This window comes from Triplophysa dalaica, chromosome 2, assembly GCF_015846415.1.
Source record: "Triplophysa dalaica isolate WHDGS20190420 chromosome 2, ASM1584641v1, whole genome shotgun sequence".
NCBI classification, from domain to species: domain Eukaryota; kingdom Metazoa; phylum Chordata; class Actinopteri; order Cypriniformes; family Nemacheilidae; genus Triplophysa; species Triplophysa dalaica.
In genome coordinates, this window is record NC_079543.1 from 4,053,003 (window position 1) to 4,074,806 (window position 21,804).

Here is a 21,804-nt window from a genome sequence, read left to right on the forward strand (position 1 = left end):
TCAAAATGTATATATTTTACTAGTTTTTATTAAGTCACGATTACTTGCAGGGGAAATCAAACTACTTACTTTTCGCATTTAGTATATTTTACTTAAATCAAGCAAGTAGCGGCAAGCGAAGCCATTACTTCACTACACCAGCAAGAGGCAGTGGAGAGCAGATCTTGCCTGTACGCAGAAAAGATTCCCAACATGCTTTGCGCCAAAAAATATGATTATTTTATATGTTTTTATTTAAATTAAAGACTTGATATTGTTTAATGTTCACTTCTCTTAGATATTTAGAAGAGTTTGACATATTTTTCAGTTTTGTGGTTACCACTGTTTAGAAGACATGTGCATGTGATTAGGGTCTGCGAACCTCATGTGTTTGATACCAATGAGCATAGTCTGTGCATACATTTCTTAGATCAGTCTCCTCTTGCTCGTTTTGTGTTGCACAAGTCAAGGTGTTTGATTTATGCATTTTTACAATTACATTTATGTGAAATAAAAAAAAAAATTAGTGAATTTAAAACTCTAATGATGAATGCAATAAATCCAATGGAAATTATTAAGTTAGCAATAATAGTTAATTCTGAGTACTCCACACTAAGTCAAAAGTACATCTGAACTAATTTTTTAAGTTACCTGAACTCAACAATACCATTTCACTTTTCTTAGTATTTTTAAGGCAATCGGTTTGCATGCTTTTTTTAAGTAAGATCAACTAATTCGATTTTACAGTGTAGTTTTTTCTTTATAAATTAATTTTCATGAACCTTGGATCAATTTAACATTAATAAGAGAGGCACAAAAAAAGATAAAAAATACAATAAGGCAACATGAAAATATACCATTGGTATCAGTCTTTTTCATGCCATTGCTGAAATGTCGATGGTGTTAAACTAATCCAATATCGGTCAATTAATATCGGTGGCCGATACATCAGTGCAACCCTAGTTAAAACATTTTAAAATTATCTAATTTTGAGTCCAAGTATAAACTTTTTTTGCAGCTTTACGTCAGATTGGCAGCAAACAGACTTTTTGTCTCACAGCTGCAGTCTCTCTCTCTCTCTCTCTCTCTCTCTCTCTCTCTCTCTCTCTCACTCTCGCTCTATGCAAATGAATCCAAAGCATTCTGGATAAAATGTCACAGACGCTCCTAAGATCACACTCATGTACAGTGCCTTGCGAAAGTATTCGGCCCCCTCGACCTTTGCGACCTTTTGCCACATTTCAGGCTTCAAACATAAAGATATGAAACTGTAATTTTTTGTGAAGAATCAACAACAAGTGGGACACAATCATGAAGTGGATATTTCAACTAAAAAACTGAAAAATTGGGCGTGCAAAATTATTTAGCCCCTTTACTTTCAGTGCAGCAAACTCTCTCCAGAAGTTCAGTGAGGATCTCTGAATGATCCAATGTTGACCTAAATGACTAATGATGATAAATAGAATCCACCTGTGTGTAATCAAGTCTCCGTATAAATGCACCTGCACTGTGATAGTCTCAGAGGTCCGTTTAAAGCGCAGAGAGCATCATGAAGAACAAGGAACACACCAGGCAGGTCCGAGATACTGTTGTGGAGAAGTTGATCATTTAAAAATGATTCAATATTTTACTTTCTTAAAATCTTATTATCAGGTATATGCAGGGGTCATCTGTGATTGTAAATAAATAGGTAAATAAATGAATTATAAATTGTATAATAACTATTTATAAATTATATATAATTAAAATAATTTTATATTATAAAAAAATGATGAAGAACATTTGGGAAAATAAAGCAAAATATCTTGGTATCTGGTGTCCCACCCTTTGACAGCACTGAAGAGACTTTTTCAAGGAATACTTGGAAATAGATTAATTCAAAGAGCTTAAAAGAGATTCAGCTTTATTAAGGAAGTGCATTTACACGAAAAACACAAAGATGCGATTGAAGATTCACGCACACTGTCCTAAATTATACAGTGAGAGTAGTTGCGTAAAATAAAGACTTTACGGCTTAATAACACGGAAAAGAACAAAACAGCATCCCTGAACAGATTGTCCTTTTTTATTATTAGGGATATTACATATTTGAGGAAAGAACGCCAGAAAGAATGAATGTATTATCTTTGAATCATGACAAGCAGATTGTGTTGTGCCAGTTTCTGAATGGTCATTTCCTGTATGTAGGTTCAAAGATGATCAGCACATTCTGCTGACATACACACAAACACACTTACAAACAAACACACAAACAAACAAACAGATGTCATCAGGACGCAGACACTGGCCTGGATCCTGCCTGAGAAATCTTGTCATTGATGTAACACTCTGTGATGCCGAAAGAAAGCGGTGACCCCATTTTACTGTTCTCACGCCACGTGTCATGTGATTAAATGTGTGAAGGGTTAATGTGGGAGGATTTGTACTAATAAAAAGATGACAAAAAAACTTAGATAAAATCAATTTGTTTGACTCAATGGAAAATGTAGACTACAGGCGGAACAAAACGCTCCTACTTTCATTTCATGTGAAAGACCACACTGTAAAAAAAAATCCTGTACAAAAGAAAATAACCGTAAAATAAATTTCATGTTTATCTTTTTTGTAATTTGACGTTTTTACTGTAAACAAAAAATACCTGTAAACAACAGACATTTTCTGGAAGTTGGGGTGCAAGAAAAATACACTATAATAAAATGTGTTCCTTTCACGTAAAATAACATGTTTTTCAGGTTTATCTAGGTTGGTTTATCTCGTAAAGGTTTCTCTTTTTCTGATAATTTCTTGAACATGTGTAAAAAAGTACAGTGTCGCCAGCTAAATTAGTTAAACTTTTTGAATAAAACACAAGTTTAAGAGAACGTTCATTATTTTTGACAATATGGATTTTTTGGGGAATCTCATTTTGAACCATTTCAGATTCGCAAGGAATGATCTGGATAATTTTTATGTTTTAATCACAGATATGGAGATTTGATGATATTCCTCTGTAATTCAATCTCTGACACGCATGTGAAGGAGAATTTTACTGACCGCTGGTGGCGATGATAATTTGCTGGATATCCTGCATCCAGATGTGGATAAAGCCATCACGAAAAAGAGGTTTATTAAAGCTGCTCTCTAAAAACATGACCAGACACAACAAACTGAGACACAGATGGGAGAAACATTGACACCATGAACCCCACATTAAATTGAATGCACCAAAATCAGCATTTTTAACTTGGTTGGGATTATTAAATCAAATCAAATCAAAGCCCTGACACTAGTGATCTAGAGAACAACAATAACAAGTTTAATTCCTAATAAAACTAAGTTAGGGATGCTGCTTTGGATTTGAGTGAGTTTAATCACTGATTAATAGTCGCTTGGCTCAAACACCCCAATAAATTCACAGCTTGACCACATTGGAAAACAACCACACTTTAAGCTTTTCCTAAAAACTTGTTCTTTCTCTCATTTCATAGAATTATATTCGACATCGATTAGCATGAAAATCATATTTTTATCCTATAACCCTTTTTACAGAAACGTGCCAGTTTTAATCTAGTGATGACCAGTACAATGTCTTCGCAACTTGGTTACCATAATTTCTCAGTCATGATTCATATGTCAGTAATATGTAAGTGAGGACATTTGGCACTTAACGTGTAAATAAAACTAAACGTGTAAAAGAGCACGCACATTGCCCTGACATCTGCTGACAGCAGCTATTTCAGCCTGCGAGCTCCACGTGTCTCCACGCGACCCGACCATTTCTGCCACTATCAAAACCAGCTGTAGGGTTTAAACTCGTTTGATTGACTGCTCAAAGCGGCTCCATCCTTATCTGTTTATATAGGCCAGCTGTGCACATCGCAAATCCTCGAATGATTGCCTTTCGTGTCGCCTCGCACCATTGGCTGACCGCTGGCCTGATTTTCCAAAGATCTACTTGTGCGAGCATGTGAGACTGTGCTTAACGCACGCAAACCCTGTCTCCCATACGCACAGCACACACGCTTTGGGTTCAAGGAGAAACATGCAACTGTTCTGTCGCTGCACAGTTTAAACAGCAGCTTGCGTTCACTGGGCTGTTCATTCGTTTCACCCCAAAACTCTTTTGTATCCGGTGAAGATTTGTTAAAGGCAGAATGCGAAGATTGTTGGACAGCAGTTGGATGAAGTTTGGACCAGCTGGAAGAGATGACTGGGTGTCGGGGTCCCCCACACCGCCTACTGTGGAACAGCTGCAGGTCAGTGATGGGGTACGCATTTTGAGGAACTGTGCTCGTGATATTTTTATACGTAGTTAGCTCGTTTAGAAAGCCTTTCCAATAAAATGATCTTTTAAAATTGATCTTCAGCATTTGGTGAAAGCGGACAGTTGTCGCGCTGTCCATGGTGCTGAAATGTAAAACAATTATTCTCGTTGCGACTCTTTTCTTTAAGAAATTAAACCATTCTAAAAGCTAACAGAAAAAAACATGAGTCAAGCCTGTATAAAATCTCAGAACCAGACAAACTATTACAATCTAAATTGGACTTTTGGAAATCTGAGCTACGTTTTTCAATTTCATGATGTTGTAAAGCTACAGTTTTGATCACGGATAAGAGTTTATTTGAGGCGACATAGGTTTGGCATAAACAAGGTAGTTGAAAGGACGAACATATCTAATCTAGCTGAAAGGAGCATTATGTGATTAGGGTTTGTAAAAGGGTGAGAGACGCAGCGGATTTGGAAATGCGCCCCGGTTACGCACTCATTCTCTGGGACAGGATCAAAGTGTTTGGATTGGAAAGCACAATCGTATTTTGCTACCATTTTGTTTGGAGATTAGGCAAAACGTTATAAAGAGGGCTAAACACTTATTTCAATAGGCAGATCAGCTGGGTCTCTGCTGTATTTAGCATTCCCCAAGATGTATTTTTAAAGGGTCTTGGGTTAAGTACGATGTAGTTCTTGATACATTTTAGATCTTCAAATAATTTTAAATGTGTTTTTTCGATGTTGAAATGCTCCAGTGTCCATACATTTCTTTTGCGTCCATAGGGTTACCACTGGAACGAGCTTTCGACAGAAAACGATGTGAAAACGGAGATTATACTGTACGTCGTTATCCCGCTTGCCACTTTCATCGTTTGCGGAGTCGCGTTTGTCTTTTTTTACCGGAGATTCAAGGGGAGCAAGCTCGGACTCACCAACATCATCGCTCTGGACCTGCTGGACCCGGAGCGCAACATAGAGATCCTCTCATCCCTCACGGGGAACGCGGAACGATTAAACAGCACCAGCTCAGACGTTTCGGACGGGGTCTTCCTCATGGTTTACCTCCCGCCACCCTACGAGGAAACCCTGACAAAGATCACCCGCGCCGCTAGCCTTACTAGCGGCAAAGACGTGGAGTCCGTAAGGTGTGAAGACCTTGAAGCCAAACTGTGTCCTGAGATCAAGTCGAGCGGTGAATACGTCTGATGGAAGAGTACAGATGATTTTAAGAGTTATTTTATATCATTGCCAGAAGGAGAGGAATCCCAGCATTACGCAGAGAGGAATGTGATGCGCTTGAGGAGTTTTTATTCATGTAATGCCAGATGGAGGAGACCGGGGCAATTTGTCACTAGACAGCTCGGATTTCTATAACGTATAAATGCTTGTTTTATAGTGTTTATTTGATGATTTTAAATCCTTCCTAAATTATCATAATGAGACCAACTAAACTATACTTAAAGGGATACTTCACCCAAAAAGGAAAATTCTGTCATCATCTACTCACCTTCGAGTTGTTCCAAATTTATATAAATGTCTTTATTCTGATGAACACAACGAAAGATATTTGGAAGAATGCTTAAAACCAATCAGCTCTTGTCCCCCATTGACTCCCATAGTAGGAAAATACAATAGTCAAGGTAGTCAAAAATGCCACAGAACTGTTTGCTGTCCTACATTCTTCAAAACGTCTTCTTTTGTGTTCAAATGAACGAAATAAAAGATAAAGTATTTTTTCGGGAGTCATTAGGGGGGAAATTCCTTCTGGCTATAAGCACTCTCTCAAATATCTTTCTGTGTTCATCAGAACAAATACATTTATACAGATTTTGAACAACTCGAAGTATCCCTTTTCCCCCAATCGGTGTCAGTAAACCGCAGGTATTTTGACAGCTAGAATAATAGCCCAGTGGGCAATTGATGTTAAATAGACATCAAATTGACGTCAAACATCGGCATCAAAGAATTGGTCAAAAATGCAAATCAAATCGATGTCAAAATTTGACATCAAATTGACATCAAGTTTTGACGTTAATTTGATTAGCAATTTCTTTTACATTTTTTAACAAATTGATGTCCTATTCTAGACCAATAAATAATGAAACAACAGTACTTAATGTAAGACATGTTTTATTAAATACAATCAGCTACAATTCCAGAAATTTAAAATGTTCTTAAACCACTAATAAATATAAAATCCTCCTTGAATTACTTTTTAATTAAATATTAACATTTAAATTGATATATAAATATTAAGTGATCTGGAAAAAGCCATCACATGACAAAATTGTACATATTACAGGTTTTGATATCATATGAAAGCTCTCAAGCCCTTTCCATTTGTTAAAAACATTTACATTTACGTGTAGTTGTTTAGCAGACGCTTTTATCCAAAGCGACTTACAGTGCACTTATTACAGGGACAATCCCCCTGGAGCAACGGGGAGTAAAGTGTCTTGCTCAAGGACACAGTGGTGGTGGCTACTAGGATAGAACCAGCAACCTTTTGATTTACCAGTTCAGTGGTTTAACCCACTAGACCACCCACTCCATAAAAACAATTTGTAAATTAAATAAAAACAGTTTTGGAAAGGGCTTAATAGCTTTCATATGATACTAAAACCAGTATTTTTTATTTCACCATGTGATGGGTTTTCCCAGATCATATCCCAAATGAACAAAAATAATTTTGATAAACAATTGGCTTAAGGCCTACTTATTCAGAATCTGAACACACATCAATCGCCGATTTCCCCTTTTGTCGTCCCATACCCCCACATCTATCGGGAGCAGACCGGAGATTTTTTAGCTGTATTTTTTTATTTCAGCCTCTGATAATGAAGGTTTGGACTGCTGTAGTGCACCTAAATGAAGATGAAACCACAATTAGCACACCTTTTAAGACATTAAAATATACCTAACATTTTTCAGCAACCATCACTTGTACATAGAAGTTAATGCAAGTTGCTGCTCTTAAATGTTTATTAACACTAAGATGTTCCCAGGTTTAAATAAGTATCTGTTAAATTTAGAAATGTGCACTACTTGCAAATATTTAAGAGTTGTTAAATGTTTTAAATGTGTCAGTTTACTAAGATAAGATTGTAATTTAAGCATTACATGTTTAATTTACTTAAAATGTAGCATATGTTGATAGACACTACATCCTCTAATCATACAAGAAAAGTAATGTAGTACCTATTATAACACGACATAGCCGTGTTTTCCAAAGGCCTTCTTCATTCCTGAGCCATCCATATTCATTGTTGACATCAATTTGTTTGTAAGAATTCTGAAAAAAAAGACAACCATATCAGTATTCAATGATTGTTAAGATTGTTGAACAATACAACTAAGTGACCAGAACAGCTGAGAAGTTTTCCTTTGAGCACAGTAACACAAATTGTCATTGAACCAGCTTTTGGTACCTTTAGTAGTGTGGGCTGGTCCTGCTTGACACAGTGGACCATCTACCAGGACATTTTAGAACACTTCATCAGTGTGTATCAAATTATGAATTATAATTATGGGTATGTTTCGCTTTGTCGCATAGCATCGGTAAAGAGATTCAAATGAGGGCATTTTTATTTTATCCGAATATTAATTGCAAAACTAACATTACTCACTGACATTTCTAAATCGTTAACTCAACGTTACACGCTTAATGGATCGCACATTAACATTACCTCAGAAATCTTCACGGTACTTCTGGCGGGATATTTCAACTCACCAGATTCTAATATATCGCCAAGTCATATATTTCATCAAAACACAATCTTCTAGGTTTTCAAAGTTACCCAATATATATCGTATTTTTTATTTCATGAGATGTTTATTACTCACCTGATAAAAAGCGACAACCTTCTCCAATGCTTCGACCGCATAGCAAACACTGGCCTCTACGCAAGACGTGATGACGTACGTTTCAACGGTCAACGTAGTAAATCCTCCAAATATTTTTATAAATTTTATATTTTTACGTGTATGTATAAAATAATATGTTATACTACATTTGCATCAAATTTCACACAAAAAATAAATTAATTGTTGTAGTCCATTCACTAACTTCAGCTGCTGAGAAACCCGGAAATGTGAAATAGGCCATGGCGCCGTCTAAGGTGGTATTAAGAAATACATAAGACAGATAATAAATGGGCATTAAAACTACAGAGAATGAATGGGCATTGTAGGCCCAACATTTTTCATAATAAAATTAATGATTAATTAATGATTATTAATAAAAATTAAGGAAAAATAAAAATTTATAAAAAATAATAAAAAAGTTATAAGAGTTTTTTGACTAAAATGAACATGAAGTTGTAATACTGTAAAAATGGTACATACATTATAAGGTATTACAATTTTATGAGTATTTTCAATTACAGCAATGTTTTTCTAATTTTACAGTAATATAATATCACTATAAATAACCAAAATAAGGAAACATAATACTTTATGTGGGGTTACAGCAAAAATGCTGCTTTTGTTTTTAATATTTTAAATTGTAATTACATCTGAATGTATTATTGGCAAATCAGTATATTTTCTTGTAAAATTTAACAATCACTGTTTCCTTTTATTTCAGCATGAGTATTTACATACTTTTAAAAAAAGTGTTTTTTACCACAGAAGTTACAGCAGTCCACTTTCATGTACAAATCCAACAACTGCTTCAAAAGATGTGACAAATAGATGCATTTTGAGGGGCCAGTTAGAAGAAAAATGCTATTTCAACTGGATTTACATTGATGTCAATATGATGTCAATACAACATCAAATGAATGCCTATAATGCAACGTTGATTTGACGTCATTTCAATGTCAAACATATTGGGCTATACTTACATTAACCAATTTCAGTATGGGATAAACCTCATATTTTCACCTCATTAAAAACCTTGAAGAATTTAATGTATGATTTGAATTTGAAATGATGTGGTGCACCATCTTGATCAAATCTTGTCTGAAATTTGACGTCAAATTGACATCGAGGTGCCCGCTGGGAGATAATAGGCATAGCTGGAAAATAAACATCTGTCTTAGACTTTAATATTGTCTACTTTAGAATTAGGTGTTGTATATAATGTATAATACCGTGTTTTGTTTGATTACTCGATTCTAATTGGCTGGAAGGTGGGGATCAAAAAACCCTTTAACGCACGGGTAGCTCCAATCGGTCAGTTTGATTACATTTAAAATGAACTGACGATAATATAATTTTCACTTGTTTGATCTAAAATTAGCCTGTAAACATCATTAACAGCTTTAACTTGGCAAATGACCATGGTATAAGAAGGATTATCCACAGCTCGCCGTGCATTAAAGGGTTTTAATGCACGAAGTGGAGGCCAAGAACCTCCCGACGCAAGGTGAAAAACCAATAGCATACTTGTACAATATTAAGACAGCCAAACAGGATTATATAAGTATGTTGTTCTTTGCAATAGAAGTTAGACATTTTTTATGAAATCACACGTATTGTAACAGAGATTACATAATAACCAACAATATTTAATAACGTATTTTCACCTACCATGTAAACTTTCTCTTTAAAGCATTTCTAATAAAAGCTAAACTAAACACCAGTAGGTGTCGCAAAAGTTTTTGTCAAACAAATGCCCACGAGAAGAGCTGTCAAATCCTATTACGTAAATGAAATGTAAACAGGCTGTAACAAAAAAAAAGAATAAAACACGTTTACCATTAAAGCCTTTAAAAAATACTGTAACTCATGTAGGCTAGATACAGTATATAGTATGTTTAAAAGCATATTATCATAAGATACGAAGTTAGAAGTTACTTTCATCAAGTTAGTTTGTGTGTGTCTTGACGCCCCCTAGCGCATGACATTGATTATACATGGCCAGTGTACAGTGTTTACACATCTGGTTTTTCTGAGACTAGCATGCCAAACAGTAGACTATGCCATGACAAACTTGCAACATTAGTAAGGACACACACACATGCTTCAATAACATTCATGTGCAAAGCACTGCATTCATATAGTTTTATTGATCCACGCAGTTAGTGTGAGTCTGGAGATGTATTGGAATAAACTTCACAATATTACAACAATATAACTGACTCTAAATGTGAAAGTTAAGGAAAGTATGACTGATTCATTTTAACATTCTGAGAAATATGAAGTTGCCAGCACGTTGACACATTCTGCCTGGTAGATCAGCGAGATCCTGTCGAATCAAAGTAACAAAGTAAACTTTTTAAGAAATCTATTTTTAGGCCTGGCAATGATGTTATGGTTCACACTATAGCTGCTTTAAAGACCTTACTTCATGACAAGGAAATATGATTAAGCATCAATTTATAAAGTTTTTTGTTTGTACAATGTAACTTACATTTTGTTGATGAGGTCAGCAACTTTACGATCCCGGTTGACTGCCGTTCTGTTCAAATAAAAATAAGAACGAAATATGAGGAAACAACTTACACCAACAATTGCATCACAAAGTAAAATGAATCGCCATTGAGTATAATGGAATTGAGAAAAAAAACCACAATCTGTCCTAATCGGATCACGTCTCTGTCTTGTTAAGGACAACCTTGCGTGTAACACAAAATGACTTCAAAATGACTATATATTTTTTAATTATTCAACAAAGCCATTTAGGACATTTATTTTCAAAATGTAGACGAATAGTTTCTAATATATTTTTACTCACATTTTATTTATAAGCAACTGAGTGCAGGCCAGGTCATCGCTGATGTCATCATCAATAAGCTCTTAAAAAACAGATAAAATCACATTCAATTAAAACACCTGAATTTGTCTCTCTAACAGTGGACAGTGAAGTGTGTTTGTGTATTAAACTCACTGCTGCAGTTCAGACCGCAAAGGTTCAGGGAGCGACCGCCAATCGAAGTGCACGCCACGCTGTCACTGAGCTGAAATAGGCCATAAAGGGTCCATAGTTTCGTGCCACAATTCTCATGCTTCTCATCGCTGTCTAAATCTTCTTCAGAAGATGCCGGTTTGACCTGCCTGGGGGGAGGATGTTTACCTTTACCGCTCCTAGCAGATCTGACCCTGCGATTCCCCCAATCTCCTTCATCCGAATTGTTGCAATGGTTTGAATTTGTGATCTGCTTAATGGTGCTGGTATTGAAGCCGGAGGTCAGCTGGACGTGACACACAACTGTAAAGGTAGTTTCACTTTATGTTTACCTTAGATTAAATCCAACAAAGTGCCCCATTTAACATTCACTCAAAAAAATTATATCTTCAATTGAATTAACTTTTTTATGTCAACAGGTTCCACATAACTGGATTACGTTGAATTTAAGTAACATTATCTATTTCAGTAAACTTGAGGTACTTGCATAAATTAATTTAATGTTGTTTAATTGAATCAGATTAAGAGTCTTTATTGTTTTAAATCATAAACTTAACAAGGTTAAATATTGCTAAAATGTATTAGTTACATTAAACCAATATTAAAAAAACATTTCCTCTCTATAAGTCTATTCAATGAAGGCATTTAAAATCACATTTTTGTCAAAAATATTTGTATTATTAATCAGACAAAAATTTAATTTGTCTTCAATAAGAGAATATTGAATTAAGAGAACTCAACAGAAGTTCAAATTTAATGTAACCGCCCACTACCTAACCAAATGCAGCGCATTTCTTAATAATGGTAATGGTACCCACAAAACTAAAAAATACAACAAAACTCTTCAAAACAAGTTAAATGAACATTAAAATAATGCACAAAATAACACTAATTTAAGAAAAAAACTGAAAATGGAGTCATACGCAAAGCATGCTGGGAAATATAAGTCCTTTGCCTAATTGTTACAATTTTATGCTGGCACACCACATCTCGTCTATGTTGTCCCAACATGAATGGATATATGAGTAAACATAAAAAATCATGTTGTGACCCAATTTTCCAAAAGTTCTGTTGATTTAACATAACTGAATTAAGTAAATTGGACAAGCAGCAGAAATTGCAGTGTTGCTTGTCTAATAGCTAGTTGTATTGTAGAAACAGACTCACTTTTTGCTAGGAGGTCATCGTTGGTTTCGTTCAGCACCCCCTGGGGTAAAGTAAAGGCAACGGCCTCAAGTTCTTGCTTTAGTTGACATTTATTCAGAACCAGACTGTCGCTCACACCCGCCACAAAGAATAAAACCCCCACAGCTGCCAGCATCTTCACTTCTGGACCGATTCTCATGATCTCTGCTGTATGCGTTCTCTCTGTCGATGCTTTGCAGATAGAGGGATGTGCCGGTGTCTGTGTACATATAGACCCATCTGTTCCCTAGAGAGCGGCCACCAGTTACATTACACATGTACGAGTAGACTTTGGAAAAAGCTTTTGTGTGAGTGATTTTTTGAGTGGGTTTTTGCAGAACTAGGTCACACGCCATTGTTTATGAAGTTCATGAAGTTCTATAAATAGATACAATGACTCTAAAGGTTTCGAGCATCACCCAGAACAGACCGTGAAAGCACATCTGAAGGAGCACCATTGTCTCCTGGAGGATCAGGTGACTTTGAAAAGTTACGCGACACCTTTAAGACTTCAAGAATAAAGATGCGGGAGGAGGACGAGATCATACGATACGGTGGGTACACAAGACAATGCTAAGGTGGCAACTGAGTATGTCACGTCTGAAGAGCAAAAACAAAATCCATAAAGCTCTCAGGCACTGTGTTAGAGACAACATTGGGGATTTATTTAGACGCTCAAATACGCACAGGCCTTCAACATCACAACGTCCCATTTACAAACCACAAAAGCCACCAATGAACTCATCAGAAGGTTTGGTTTTGAAAATGACGGTAAACATGAAGTTGACCATCGGTGTTACAGTGAGGTAATGACAGAAAGTCTGTGGATATTTTGAATAGATAGTAAATACCTCAAACTGTGCTATTATTCCCTGACTAATAACCAGTTTCAAGTTGTTTCTACACGCAGCAGATGAGGATCGTGGGCCATCCTATCCTGTCTCATCATCATTTATAATCTTTTATGCATTACCTAATGCTTATTACTTTAATGCAACGTTCATGTGGACAGGATTTGTCTTTTGAATGGTCTCCCAGTTGTGAATGTCTTATTTTAGACTGATTAGTAGTTTTCTGTGAATGTTTGTATTATGTGTACAAATGGGTTAAAATGGTAATGTACCAAGAAACTGGCCCTCCCGGTTGAGCCTGGTTTCTTTCTTTCCACTTGTGTAACTTTGGACTTTTGTTCTTGGCCTCGCCTGTGACTTGATCTCTCGGGGACTTATGATACGGTACATATAAAGATGCTATGAATGGACTGATGGATCAACTCTCATGTTGGCCTAACTCCAATTGGCATTACAAGTCACTTGAATTCAAATGATGTAAAACTGACTTATAAATCAAGTCGTAGTTTGTGTAAATAAAACAACGTTAAAATTGTTACAATTATTGAAGATTAAGTAATGAAAAATAAACATGATTTATTGCTAAAGTTTCTAATTCTGACTCCCCGACTAAAACCTCACCACCGTTAATCTGCACATGCACAAAGTGTTTTCTCAAATGACAATGATTTGCATGAATTTTATTTCATAAACATAAAACATTGTACATGGAGTAAATTCGTTCTCCTTGTCTCCCCAGCATATGCTTTGTACCGGATGCTTTTTAGTCATAAAAATGGGTTTGGGAATATAATTGTTGGGGGAGGTTATATTTTTTTATATTATATTTTTATATTATATTATTATATTTTGTTATATTATATTTTTATATTATATTATTATATTTTGTTATATTATATTTGTATATTATATTATTATATTTTGTTATATTTTTAAACACAATCTGTGAAATACTTAGAGCGAACAACATTGCAACACTACCAACTGTTGTTTGTAATACATAATACACAGTTGTACATCTACAAAGAGGTCCATGCTGGTAATTCACTGAAAAAATCAGAAGCAAATGTAGTAAAAATAGTGCTTGTGTCATGCAACTTTTATATATGGACATCAATTTTTTAATATGAGAGGGTTTGTAATAAAACAACTTAATACAAATAATTAAAGACTAAATGTAGCCTGGTGTTTTGAATTAATATTTCATGTAACCCAGTCTGTGAAATCCAGGTTAAAGTCTAAAAATCGAATTTTGAGATACAAAATAAGTGAAAAAGTTTGATGTCAGTGTGATTTCAATCTTTGACACGACTTCACTCAGTCAATATCAAAATATCAAGGTTGTTTTGTCACAGAATGTCCTTTACTGTTTATAGAAGGATTTTATAGAAAACAATCAATCACAAAACCAACTTTAGATGGGTTTTCACAGACAAGGTCACATACAGCTTAAGAGTGCGTTTGTTTGTGTGTGTATTTTTACTTTATCAGGGTTTTCATGCAGGCGATATCATCACTTACGTCATCATCAATTAAAGCTTTGTCAGGGAGAGAGCAAAATTATTTCAATGGCTCACATATAAATATAACTTAATTAAATTCAATTGATTGTCTGCCAATTTGAGTGTATAAAAATGTGGAAAAGCATGAACTATTTACAATAAAAACCCTGGTCCCGAGCAGCTGAAATATCCAAATCCCTGCTCTTCACACTTCACAATTTTCATTTTTGGTTGTAGTATCCCTTTACGACATGGTGTAAATTTATATGTATTTTATTTAAATGTTTCCTTTTTAAAGGAAGATTTTTAACTTTTTTAACACACAAATATTCTTTTATGTTCGATACATCTATGATATTTTGCTGTGGATGTCTTAGAACAAAGAGAAAAGGAGGCATACATGTGTCTCACCTGACGATGGGTTGAGATGATTGTTGGAGATGACGTGCAGATGAGTCTTTAGTATCATACTGTACTCTGTGACAATCTGTGTCTTAAATATGTTAGAATCACATCCACCTGTTTCATGGCTTAAATTCATTTTATAAACATGTTTTAACATGCACCAGAGGAAGACGGGCTCTCCCTCAGTTTTGCTTCGTCCTTGAGTTTCTCTCTCACCATCACTGTAAATCTCAGAGTGTTTTAATGCATTCTTTTTTATTTGGAAATCTTTGTTTACTGTAATGCAATAATATCATTCTTTTCATCTTAGACTTATGAGGTTCTAACCTACATTTTTGTCAAAATCGAGTTATACAACTTACATACATACGTGATGTTTTTTTTTCTATATTAGTTCTAAAAAAGTAGATTTTGGGACGTATTTTTAGAAAACCTTTAGGTTTTATCTACAAAGTCTAACTGGCAGCTATAAGGTTCTATTTGTGTGTTTATCAGCACTTTAAATGCACACAAGACAAGAGGACCAATCAGGATCAGCTTTCTTTGGTTCCTCTTTTAATTCTTTTTAAAATAAATTTCTTAAAATGTCCTAAATTTGATAGTATTAACCCTTAAAGGTCAAATAGACAAGAAAAAAAGTAATTGGTCCTAAATGTGAAATAGAAACTATTAAATGTAACCTTTTAGACACATCAACACATTAACACATTATTACAACACCAATATCAAGTTTTAAAACAAATTATACTCAAACTGTATGTGATGCTTGAATATTATGGCTTTATTTAATGTTTTCTGAAATCAAACCTTAGTTCAAACCTAAGTCTATGCAAAACATTGTTTTTAGAATTAGAAGGTTCTCATTGAATTTGACATGTTCCAAAAATCACCATTTACAAATTTGATAGGATTTTGATATTTTACATTTAAGATCTCTGTCTTTAACATTTATAAAAGAGACGTGTTCCTGTTAAAGCTCACTATCTCAAAGCTGCTCAGAATTCCAATATTTTGACTTAAATGATCTTATTGTTTTGAATGAATTTTGAGCTAACACACAGACTAAATCTTTAAATGTTAAGTTAATTTAGACAACTGGCCCTTCTGGTTGTGCCTGATTTCTCCAAAGTTTAATTTACCACTTTAGAAACATCAGAGTTTTGATTTCTTGCCACTATTGCCTGTGACTTGCTCACTAGAAGACCAATGATAGATATCAAGACACACTGAAAGTTTTATTGAGGAAGCTTTATTAGTTTAAAGTGCTACAGTGTTTTATTAATCATTTCTGTTTATGATTTTCAATAAGTTGATCATAGAGGTCAAGCACATGTTTGTGCCGACTTACAGCTCCAACTCCCACCACCATTTACATGCATGTCCAATAAAGCAAAGATATTTAACATATGTTATTAATTTGAGTTTAGGTTTCGTATCCTAAAGAGGATACAAAGATAGCTCTGAAATTACTGAAATATTCCTTTCCAGTTTCACCATTTAGGGCCTTGAGATGGAGCCTTAGTTTGTTCCTGAGGTGGGCATTTGGGACTGCACTGAGATGGTGGTTTAATTTGGTCCTGAGGTGGGCATTTGGGAATGCACTGAGATGGAGGTTTAGTTTGTTCCTGAGGTGGGCATTTAGGAATGCACTGAGATGGTGGTTTAATTTGGTCCTGAGGTGGGCATTTAGGAATGCACTGAGATGAAGGTTTAGTTTGGTCCTGAGGTAGGCATTTCGGAATGCACTGAGATGGAGGTTTAGTTTGGTCCTGCGGTGGGCATTTAGGAATGCACTGAGATGGTGGTTTAATTTGGTCCTGAGGTGGGCATTTAGGAATGCACTGAGATGGTGGTTTAATTTGGTCCTGAGGTGGGCATTTAGGAATGCACTGAGATGGTGGTTTAATTTGGTCCTGAGGTGGGCATTTAGGAATGCACTGAGATGAAGGTTTAATTTGGTCCTGAGGTGGGCATTTAGGAATGCACTGAGATGGTGGTTTAATTTGGTCCTGAGGTGGGCATTTAGGAATGCACTGAGATGGTGGTTTAGTTTGGTCCTGAGGTGGGCATTTAGGAATGCACTGAGATGGAGTTTTAGTTTGCTCTTGAGGTGGGCATTTAGGAATGTATTGAGTTGGTTTAGCTGAGCCCTTCATATCTCTCTGCTGTGACATCTGTAGACAAAACACAATAAATGAATCTTGAGAACCCAGCACAACCTCAGTCATCTTCAGTGAATGAACTCTCTTTGCCGACATGTTAAGTAGTTGTAATGAATGGACAACCAACTGTATGGATAACAAACTTCAAATCAAATGTTTCTCTTTAGTCAAATGTACTTCAAGTAGATTTTTTATTAATATTACATATGATACACAAACATTATTGTATTTTATAGTAAATAACAGCATTACATGTTTTAGGAGAAAAAATAGCATACTTAACTCTTACCAGACGATCGGTTGAGGTGCTTTTTGGAGGTGCTGTACAGATGAGTCTCAGTATTGTAGTGTTGTACTGTGCTAACACACCAGCACTTTTATATGTTTGAATTGCCTCCACGTGTGTTATTTCTTCATATTATGACTAATGTTTAATTAAAATTCTTTCAGCATGCACCAGAAAAGGATTGACGCTCCCTGTTCTCTAAAGTTTTTCCCCAGAGCTTCTTCCTCATCCGCACTAATAATCTTACCGTATTGTAACGCCTTGTTTTTTTCCTCAAACTTTTCCTCATGTGTTTGCTTAATGATCTTCCACTTTGATGTCCAATTTTAAAATAATGTCTATTAAAGCAATAAGCACCAAGCTTTACTCGGTCAATATAAACTTTTATAGATATAAAGGTTATAATATCAGTCGATTTGTAAACACAGTAAAGTTAATAAAAAAATATTTTAAGACTAACGGCACAGGTAGAGGTGGAAAAGCAGGACACAAGGAACAGGTTATTTTTTAGGTTTTCTTAAAAATAAATAACAGAGACTGAAGGTAAAAATTTTTGATGGTAAATCTAGCCTGGTGTTTTGAAGTTATATGTGATGCTGTCTGTGAAATCAGGCTAAAGTCGAAAAATCCAATTTTGAGATGAGCATCAATGTCTTTTTTCATCTAGTATTTTGAGTTCTACTGTGATTTCAGAATTTGACTCGGCTTTACTCAGTCAAAATAAACCTAGACAGATATTAAGTTTATAATATTAGTTGATTTGTAAAATTAGTAAAGTTTATAAAAAACGATTGAAGACTTGAAATGATTGTTGGAGATGACGTGCAGATGAGTCTTCAGTATCATACTGTACTGTGACACATTCCATTCCATTCCATTTTCTACCGCTTATCCAAACTACCTCGGGTCACGGGGAGCCTGCGCCTATCTCAGGAGTCATCTGGCATCAAGGCAGGATACACACTGGATGGAGTGCCAACCCATCGCAGGGCACACACACTCATTCACTCACGCACTCACACCCTACGGAAATTTTTTCCAGAGATGCCAATCAACCTACCATGCATGTCTTTGGACCAGGGGAGGAAACCGGAGTACCCAGAGGAAACCCCCGAGGCACGGGGAGAACATGCAAACTCCACACACACAAGTCGGGAGCCGGAATCGAACCCCCAACCCTGGAGGTGTGAGGCGAACGTGCTAACCACTAAGCCACCGACTGTGACACATCTGTGTCTTAAATATGTTAGAATCACATCCACCTGTGCTATTGTTTCATTTCATGACTAATATTAAATTATAAACATGTTTTAACACGGACCAGATGAAGACGGGATCTCCCTCAGTTTTGCCTCCTCCTTGAGTTTCTCTCTCATCATCACTATAAATTTCAGAGTGTTTTAATGCATTCTTTCTGATTTTGAAATATTTGTTTACTGTAATGCATTGACATAATTCTTGTCATCTTACAATTATAAGGTTTTAACTGACAATTTTGTCAAAATCGAGTTTTTTACATTTACATTACATTACATTTACATTTAGTCATTTAGCAGACGCTTTTATCCAAAGCGACTTACATATGTGGGAAACAATGGAAGCAATTGGAACAACATAAGGAAAACGTTTTGGTTACGTATGTAACCTCAGTTCCCTGATGGAGGGAACGAGACGTTGTGTCGAGAACGACAGATGGGGTTCACCCTTGAGAACCATCTGTCGTTCTCGACACAACGGCGAGAGACAGACAGAAAGGGAACAAAAAGCATAACTGCAATAACAAAACCGGTCTCATACAGCCTACCACAGTATACAGATCTAAGTTTTTTTTTTGGAAAGAGTAGAAAAAAGATAGAAGTCATAACTGACCGGTCTGGTGTTGAGTCATCAACACCTGAATAACTGATCGGTCACAAGTTATTCTACTTATTTACACATACGTGATGTTTTTTTATATATTACTTCTATTAAAAGTACATTTTGGGACTTTTTCTAGAAATCTCAAAGGTTTTATTTACAAAGTCTAACTGGCATCTATAAGGTTCTGTTTGCTTGTTTATCAGCTCTTTGAATACATACAAGACAGGAGGACCAATCAGGATCAGCTTTCTTTGGTTTCTCTTTTCATTCTTTTTAAAATAAATTTCTTAAAATGTACTAAATTTGATTGTATTAAGCCTTAAAGGTCAAATAGTTAAGACCAGACATGAAAAGACAAGAGAAAAAGTCATTTGTCAGAAAATGAGAAATAGAAAGCATAAATGTCACCTTTTTAGACACATCAACACATTATTAGAACACCAATTTCAAGATTTAAAACAAATTATAAGCAAACTGTTTATGTTGCTGGAATAGTGCGGCTTTATTTAATGTTTTCTAAAATCAAACCTTTGTTCAAGTCCAAGTAGGTTTTTTTAATTGGAAGGTTGTAATTTTATTTGAGGTGTTTTAAAAAATCACCATTTACAAATTTGACAGGATTTTGATATTTTACATTTTAGTTCTCTGTCTTTAACATGTTTTAAAGAGACGTGTTTCCATTTATAATTTTTGCTTAAATGGAATGCAAGAACGTTGAAGCTCATTGTCTTAAAGCTGCTCAGAATGCAGGTTCTTCTAATTCCAATATTTTGTCTTTAAAATGATCTTATGGGTTTGAGGGACTTTTAAGCTAACACACAGACTAAATCATTAATGAGTAATTGTAGAGAACTGGCCCTTCTGGTTGTGCCTGAATTCTCCAAAGTTTATTTTTCCACTTTAGAAACATCAGAGTTTTGATTTCTTGCCACTGTTGCCTGTGACTTGCTCACTAGAAGACCAATGATAGATATCAAGACACACTGAAAGTTTTATTGAGGAAGCTTTATTTGTTTAAAGTGTTACAGTGTTTTATTAATCAGTAAAACATTTGCATGTATGATTTTCAATAAGTTGATCATTCAGGTCAAGCACATGTTTGTGCCGACTTACAGCTCCAACTCCCACCACCATTTACATGCATGTCCAGTAAAGCAAAGATATTTAACATATGCTATTAATTTGAGTTAAGGGTTTCTCTAAAGAGGATACAAAGATAGCTCATGTTTTTTTCTGAAATATTCCTTTTCCAGTTTCACCATTTAGGGCCTTGAGATGGAGCCTTAGTTTGTTCCTGAGGTGGGCATTTAGGAATGCACTGAGATGGTGGTTTAGTTTGGTCCTGAGGTGGGCATCTGGGAATGCACTGAGATGGTGGTTTAGTTTGGTCCTGAGGTGGGCATCTGGGAATGCACGGAGATGGAGGTTTGGTTTGATCCTGAGATGGGCATTTAGGAATGCACTGAGATGGTGGTTTAGTTTGGTCCTGAGGTGGGCATTTAGGAATGCACTGAGATGGAGGTTTAGTTTGGTCCTGAGGTGGGCATTTAGGAATGCACTGAGATGGTGGTTTAGTTTGGTCCTGAGGTGGGCATTTAGGAATGCACTGAGATGGTGGTTTAGTTTGGTCCTGAGGTGGGCATTTAGGAATGCACTGAGATGGAGTTTTAGTTTGCTCTTGAGGTGGGCATTTAGGAATGTATTGAGTTGGTTTAGCTGAGCCCTTCATATCTCTCTGCTGTGACATCTGTAGACAAAACACAATAAATGAATCTTGAGAACCCAGCACAACCTCAGTCATCTTCAGTGAATGAACTCTCTTTGCCGACATGTTAAGTAGTTGTAATGAATGGACAACCAACTGTATGGATATCAAACATCAAATCAAATGTTTCTTTTTAGTCAAATGTACTTCAAGTAGATTTTTAAATAATATGACATATAATACACAAACATTATTGTATTTTATGGTAAATAACAGCATTACATGTTTTAGGAGAAAAAATAGCATACTTAACTCTTACCAGACGATCGGTTGAGGTGCTTGTTGGAGGTGCTGTACAGATGAGTCTCAGTACTGTAGTGTTGTACTGTACTAACACACCAGCACTTTTATATGTTTGAATTGCCTCCACGTGTGTTATTTCCTTATATTATGACTAATATTCAATTAAAATTCTTTCAGCATGCACCAGAAGAGGATTGACACTCCCTGAGCTTATTCCTCATCTACAACAATAATCTTACCGTATTGTAACGCCTTGTTTTTTTCCTTAAACTTTGCACTTATCAAAATGTAATGTTTCGTCAGGTTTGCCTATGAAATTATCTTTCACTTTTGAATGATGTCCAATTTTAAGATAATGTCTATGCTGCATTTTTACTGTTGTTTTGAAATATTATGTTCTGATCAGTAACATGTTTACAGTAACATTACAGAATTAAATAGTGAGGACATTCACATTAGAATTCCAA

At 35.5% G+C, this 21,804-nt stretch overlaps 3 protein-coding genes and 1 long non-coding RNA gene across 4 annotated transcripts; 1 reads left to right on the top strand and 3 right to left on the bottom strand.

Annotated features, from left to right (window-relative positions):
* Window positions 1-4,112: 4,112 nt before the first annotated feature.
* On the top strand, window positions 4,113-5,434 carry LOC130436356 (small integral membrane protein 28-like). Its single transcript, XM_056767009.1, has 2 exons — window positions 4,113-4,214; window positions 5,012-5,434. Exons 1-2 carry the CDS (start codon window positions 4,113-4,115, stop codon window positions 5,432-5,434), a joined length of 525 nt encoding a protein of 174 aa, XP_056622987.1.
* Window positions 5,435-6,341: 907 nt separating this feature from the next.
* LOC130409908 (uncharacterized) lies at window positions 6,342-8,315 on the bottom strand. Its single transcript, XR_008904943.1, has 3 exons — window positions 8,072-8,315; window positions 7,427-7,520; window positions 6,342-7,092 (listed from the first exon to the last, which is right to left on the bottom strand). It is a non-coding gene; the product is annotated as an uncharacterized LOC130409908 (long non-coding RNA).
* A 7,933-nt stretch (window positions 8,316-16,248) lies between these two features.
* On the bottom strand, window positions 16,249-17,517 carry LOC130411766 (cornifin-B-like). Its single transcript, XM_056736636.1, has 2 exons — window positions 17,473-17,517; window positions 16,249-17,195 (listed from the first exon to the last, which is right to left on the bottom strand). The coding sequence occupies exon 2, from the start codon at window positions 17,193-17,195 to the stop codon at window positions 16,512-16,514; it is 684 nt and encodes a 227-aa protein (XP_056592614.1). The 5' UTR covers window positions 17,473-17,517; the 3' UTR covers window positions 16,249-16,511.
* Window positions 17,518-20,313: 2,796 nt separating this feature from the next.
* Window positions 20,314-21,420, bottom strand: LOC130412100 (putative small proline-rich protein 5). The gene is made up of 2 exons (XM_056737235.1): window positions 21,354-21,420; window positions 20,314-21,076 (listed from the first exon to the last, which is right to left on the bottom strand). The coding sequence occupies exon 2, from the start codon at window positions 21,074-21,076 to the stop codon at window positions 20,585-20,587; it is 492 nt and encodes a 163-aa protein (XP_056593213.1). The 5' UTR covers window positions 21,354-21,420; the 3' UTR covers window positions 20,314-20,584.
* Window positions 21,421-21,804: the final 384 nt, after the last annotated feature.

What these genes read in the sequence shown, in the direction of transcription:
- LOC130411766 (XM_056736636.1), bottom strand. Translation starts at nt 17,195, where the DNA reads ATGTCACAGCAGAGAGATATGAAGGGCTCAGCTAAACCAACTCAATAC.
- LOC130412100 (XM_056737235.1), bottom strand. Translation starts at nt 21,076, where the DNA reads ATGTCACAGCAGAGAGATATGAAGGGCTCAGCTAAACCAACTCAATAC.
- LOC130436356 (XM_056767009.1), top strand. Translation starts at nt 4,113, where the DNA reads ATGCGAAGATTGTTGGACAGCAGTTGGATGAAGTTTGGACCAGCTGGA. An exon ending in CTACTGTGGAACAGCTGCAG is followed by an intron (nt 4,215 to 5,011) that starts GTCAGTGATGGG and finishes TTGCGTCCATAG; the next exon opens with GGTTACCACTGGAACGAGCT.